Source organism: Pan paniscus, chromosome 6 (assembly GCF_029289425.2).
Source record: "Pan paniscus chromosome 6, NHGRI_mPanPan1-v2.0_pri, whole genome shotgun sequence".
Taxonomy (NCBI): domain Eukaryota; kingdom Metazoa; phylum Chordata; class Mammalia; order Primates; family Hominidae; genus Pan; species Pan paniscus.
The window spans coordinates 118,630,777-118,636,358 of record NC_073255.2 but is presented as its reverse complement, the minus strand read 5'-3'; the positions used below and the strand labels follow the sequence as shown (position 1 = coordinate 118,636,358).

The window sequence follows — 5,582 nt, the reverse complement described above, 5'->3', positions numbered from 1 at the left end:
CACCTAGAGTGGCCCTTGTCCCTGAGCAGATGCTGTTTATAGAGGTGGCTCCAACCGCACCTGTGTGTACCACCCCTTTTGTGAATTTCAGAGGCGAGTATTCATGGTGACAGTCCCCAGGTGAGTAAAGGAGGCAGCTGGACTTAGCGAGGATGTGCATTGAGGCCGAAGGCTGATGCTGGGAGTGTGGCATCAGCCGAAGAGACCAAAGAAGAGGCAGAAATTAACAAGGGCCAGTGACCAGGGTTGGCAGCTGTTACCAGCCCCTAAAACTCCCAAAGGGACCCGTCCTCTGGCCTCCCTCTCCTTGATGACAATCTCAGCGCACTGCAGCCTTGCCCTGGGCAGGGTTGGCAGCTGCCTTACTGCGGTGAGGCCTTGAATGGAGCCACCTTATTGACCAGCGTAGGCAGAGCTTGTGGCCTCAGGCCCGGTAGGGTCGAGAGGTCAGACAGGCTGTGTGAGACAGCACGTAGGGCCCAGCCCCCTCCACCCCTCGTTTCCCGGACCTGGACCTGCTGCACTGCTGCCAGGAGTGGGACAGAGCCAGGGGATTTGGAGGTTCCCAGAAAACAGAAAAGCCAAGAGTCATATTGGTGGTTTCAGTTCTTGTCAATGAGATTGAAGAATACACAAAACTTGGACCCCATGAGAGCCAGAGGCCAGCCCCCATCCTGTCTTCATGGTTCCCACCACCCCGGTGTCAAGGGGGCTCTTGCCACCAAGGGAGTGCCCATGCCCGTGAGACCTGGAGAAGTCACAGCTTGCCACCTAAGTTCTCCAGGTCATCCTGTCCCTGATGGTAGGTGCGAAAACAGGTAAATCGCCTCCAAAGCGTGTCCTGGCATCAAATTTTGCAGGGTGCCGAGTGAGCTCAGGCGTCTTCCCAGCATGGCTCTGTCCCTGAGTTTAAAGCTGCTCTCTGAATGCTTCCTGCTCTGGGCCCTCAAGTTGGCCCTGTGACATCCTTAGATCTCAGAGTTGCTCTCTGGACAGTTCCTCTGGCCCCTGAGATGTCATTGCTGGCACTGGAGTGTCCAAGGGACAGGCTGGCGCTGAGCTGAGAGCTCCTCGACGGGGTTCAGGAGTGGCGGGGGAGGGTGTGGCACAAGCAATGTTGGTGAGGGAGGTGGTGGATATGCCCAGGTGGACACACCTGGTCATCTGTCCCCTGTCCTGCAGGCCTCCCCTGTGTACAGCTTCAGCTTTCCCCGGAGGAAATTGGAGTAGACTCGGAAGAGTTTGCGGAAAGTGTCAGCAGTGATTGTTCGGAGTGGAGCAGCTGAGGCCGCATCTGGAGGGGAGATGGCTTCCTTCTGCCAAGGAGAAAACAGGAGGTCGCTGCAGTGCCACAGAAGGGGAAGGAATACGGACAGTTCCTGTACTCCTTAGCAAGACCCTTCTCCCTTTCTTACAGAAAGGGCAAGCAGAAGTGTCCGCTCCTACTCACCTGGGCTCCCAGAGCCCGAAGCAGAGTGGTGAGGCTGCGAAGGCCACTGACGGCTTTATCCACATGCAGCTGCAGGGGCTCCCACGGCTGGGAAGAGTTGACCAACAGGGCCTGGCCCCGCAGGACAGCTTCCGAGAGCAGGGCCAGGCCCTGCCAGACTTCTACGGCCTGCTGCCTGACCTACAGGGAGTGGACTCTGGGAGTCAGCTGACCCATGCCACCCTCTCCCTCCTGCCCCTCAGCAGCCCCAAGCACCAAGCTGAGCAAACAGAGGTATGCAATAAGACTTGTTGAATGAATGAATGAATGAATGAGTGAGTGAATGAATAATGAATGTATTCCATACAGCCCTCATTATTTTTCTTTTTTCTTTTCTTTTTTGAGACAGGGCCTCACTCTGTCACTGAGGCTGGAGTGCAGTGGTGTGATCACAGCTCACTGCAGCCTCAAATTCCTGGGCTCAAGCGATCCTCCCGCCTCAGCCTTCCAAATATCTGGGACTACCACCATGCACCACCTCATCTGACTAATTTTTTTAAATGTTTGTAGAGATGGGGGATCTCACTATGCTGCCCAGGTTGGTCTGAAACTCCAGGGCTCAAGCAATTCTCCCATCTCGGCCATCTCAGCCTGGGATTATAGACGTGAGCCTCTGCGCCCAGGCAGCCTCATCTCTGCTGCTCCATTTTACCTTTCCCTCGATCATTCTCCCTTTCATCCAAAATCAGGCTCGCAAATGAGATTCTCCAAAAGAAAGGAAAAAAAAAAAAAGGAACTCACCTCCATCCTCTTCCAGGCATAGAAATTAACTTTGGTGTCTGGGACAGTGATATTCTCATTCAAGCTGCAGTGTTCGGCACAGCCCGTCTGAAATGCACACAGCCCGGGGAGTCAAGGGTCCCTGAAGGCTCTGGCCCTGGCCCACAGGCCGTAGGATCTGCTGGCTTTGCTCCTTGCCTAGTTTCCAGGTATGGTTTGGGGCCACCAGACTTATTCTTATGTAGGGGGGCAGTGTCTAGCTTCCCAACTCCACCCCAAACCAAGTGCCAGGTTCCTGGATCTGGGAGGAGTTCCCTGAAGCCCTGAGCGTGAGTTCTGTGGAATGTGCTGGGGAAGGGGTCTCACCGTGATATTCTCGGCCTCCTTGGCCTCCAAGAGGTACCTCTCCAGGACTCGGCTGTCACAGATGAGGCGTGGTGGGGCGCCCAGGACTGGGAGGCCCAGAGGGAGCGACAGCAGGGACAGGAGAAGCCACAGCCAGGCAGGACATTCTAGAAGAGATAGCCAGGCTGAGAGTCAGGCGGGGAGGGAGAAGGGTGGCTGTGGAAGGACAGCTTCCTTCATCCCCACGTCTCTGCCCCAGCTCGTCCTTCCTGTCCCCAACCATGCAAGCATTCAGGTGCTGCCTCCCTGGCCTTCATTCAATCCTGCTGCCGTGTGCACACCCCACCCCCAGCTACCAGCATCCACTTCCCCGGCCAAACTTCAATCCTGGTGTGACAGAGGCTTCCCCTCTGGCAGATAAGTGGTGGCTCCAGCGCCCAGGTTATCAGCTTATCAGCTTCCTCTCCACTGGCACAGCAGAACCCCCAAACCTTCTTCCCCTCAACCCCCAAACTGTGTCCCCTTCACAGGTCAGGTTTTTGCCATCCCCAAGGACTCCCCCAAGTCCCCGCTGGCACGTGGAGGCTGCCCCACCCCCCTCCCCCTTCCGGGGTCCTTGACAAGTCGCCGGTCCTTGAACCCAGCCACCTCCCGGCCAATAGCCCCGGCGCTAAATCCCCGCTCAAACAGGGACCCGGGCGGGCGGGAGCGCCCAGCCCGCGAGTACTCACCGTGCACCCCCATCTCCGCGCCTGGCCGGAGTCCCTCAGCGACCTGGGGCGCGCCGGGTGACCACACCGGGGGCCCTCATCCCGGGAAGCTCGGCGGTGCAGGGCCAGCCCCACGGGCCTGGAGGAGAGGGCGGCTGTCCAGGGGGCGCGGTGTCGGAGCAGAGCGGGCGCGGTGGCCCCGTTCCGGCTCCGGGAGGACAGCGCGGTGCGGCGCAGCGCAGGGAGCGGCCGGGGTGGCCCAGGGACTCTGCGGCTCTGGCCGGGGGTCGGGGCTGTTATCTGCATGTGTGCGTGCGCGGGTGGGGGTGGGGGAGAGGCTGTGTGCGTGAGGGGTCGCCAGGGGTAGGGGCCACCCGGGGTCAGAGCAGGGGCAGGACGCCTGGGTTGAGGCTCGCCGGGGCGTGAGCGGGGCTGCTGCAGACGTGCGTGTGGGTCATGGGGGCTGCTCCCGGGCCCTGGGTCGCGGGAGGGGAGTGCAGCCGGTTGCGTACCCTTGGGACGGGCGGAGCGTGCTATCTGGGAAAGGCTGGGCTCCCGGACACCTCCCCTGGGGGGCATCCCGGTCTTGGGCGGAGACTCAGAGATGCCTGGGTTGCTGAGTTCCGCAAAGTAGCTGGGTCTGGAAGCCCAGAAGCTTTAGGGAGGGGCAAATGAGTGGTCTCCCTTCCCACAATCCCAGGACATGTTCTAGAAACAATGTTGACCATGTTGAGGAATTTGATGGGGGCAAATAGGGCAAGAAATTTGGGGTTCTTCCTCCCCACCTCACTCCTCACTGTCTAGTACTCTGCAAACCCAGACACTTAACTTTTTTTTTTTTTTTCTGGAGATGTAGCCTCCCTATGTTGCCCAGGCAGTGCAGTGGTGCCATCTCCCGTTCACTACAACCTCTGCCTCCTGGGTTCAAGCAATTCTCCTGCTTCAGCCTCTGGAGCAGCTGGGACTACAGGCACACCTTTACACCCGGCTATGTTTTGTATTTTTAGTAGAGATGGGGTTTTGCCATATTGCCCATGCCGGTCTTGAACTCCTGACCTCAGGTGATCCACCCTCCTCGGCCTCTCAAAGTGCTGGGATTGCAGGCGTGAGCCACCGCACCCAGCCCCCACCCCAGACACTTAACTTTTAGTGCACAGAGCACACAGTCCATTGTGCAGGACACACATGCACCTTGACATCTGTTTATTTGACCTGTGGTGTAGGTTAGCTAGGCTGCATTGCTGAGTTCTTAAGAACACTGAAATACAGCTAACACCAAGAGTGATGGGGGCTGGGATTTACAGCTAAGGTTTTATGGCTTCTGGAAACCCTGAGCCAGATGAGTGAGATTCCCAGAGCAGGAGACCAAGACTAGCTGGTCTCTCACACCTTAGAAAGTGGCCTCATCCTTGAGCCCTCAATGTCCTCATCTGTCAAATGGGTGTGGTGAAACTACCAGCCTATCCCATTCAGGTTTCATAAAAGACAGGAAAGGTCCAGGCGCCGCAGCTGACACCTATAATCCCAGCACTTTGGGAGACCAAGGCAGGAAGATCCTTTGAGCCCAGGAGTTCGAGACCAGCCTGGACAACATGGCAAGACCTTGTCTCTAAAATAAATAAATAAATAAAAAATAATTAGCCAGGTGTGGTGGCTCACGCCTGTAGTCCCAAATATGCAGGAGGCTAAGGCAGGAGGATCACCTGAGCCCAGGAGTTCGAGACCGTAGTGAGCCATGATCGCGCCACTGCACTGCAGCCTGGGCGACAGAGTGAGAGCCTGTCTCAAAAACAAAAAAAGACTGGAATGTGTAGATCTGAGCTGTAAGAGCTGGGAGAAATCAAGAAAGATTTGAGGGAGGAGGTGACAATGACCTCAGCCTTGAAGGGGGGTAGGACATCAATGGGAAGAGGTATGAGGTGGGTGGGGGATTGTCGATTCAGCAAAGTGAATGGAGAGTCAGGTGAGTATTGCGGGATCTGGCCAGCAGCCCGCAATGCAACAGGGCTCTCTCTTTGTTCCCAGGCGGATCAGCAGGTTGAGAAATAATAGACACACACAAGATAGTGAAAGCTGGTCCGGGGGGTCACCGCCTTCTGGTCCCGTGGTGTCAACAATGCACCAGATATACCATCATTTATTATTAAGTTTAGTGAGGGCGGGGGTAGGTTAGTGAGGGATTTAGGGTCATTTGATTATGAGGTGAGATGGTCACATGGGGATGAATTAATTCTTTAACATAACATTTATATGTAGAAGTACAGTACATTTGTATGCAGAAGTACAGTATACAGACATAAGAATTTACAATATAGTGT

General features: G+C 56.3%; 1 protein-coding gene across 1 annotated transcript; it reads right to left on the bottom strand.

The window, feature by feature from the left end:
- Window positions 1–593: 593 nt before the first annotated feature.
- EPO (erythropoietin) lies at window positions 594–5,341 on the bottom strand. The gene is made up of 5 exons (XM_003812904.5): window positions 3,286–5,341; window positions 2,576–2,721; window positions 2,231–2,317; window positions 1,451–1,630; window positions 594–1,316 (listed from the first exon to the last, which is right to left on the bottom strand). Exons 1-5 carry the CDS (start codon window positions 3,296–3,298, stop codon window positions 1,161–1,163), a joined length of 582 nt encoding a protein of 193 aa, XP_003812952.1. The 5' UTR covers window positions 3,299–5,341; the 3' UTR covers window positions 594–1,160.
- Between the last annotated feature and the right edge of the window lie 241 nt (window positions 5,342–5,582).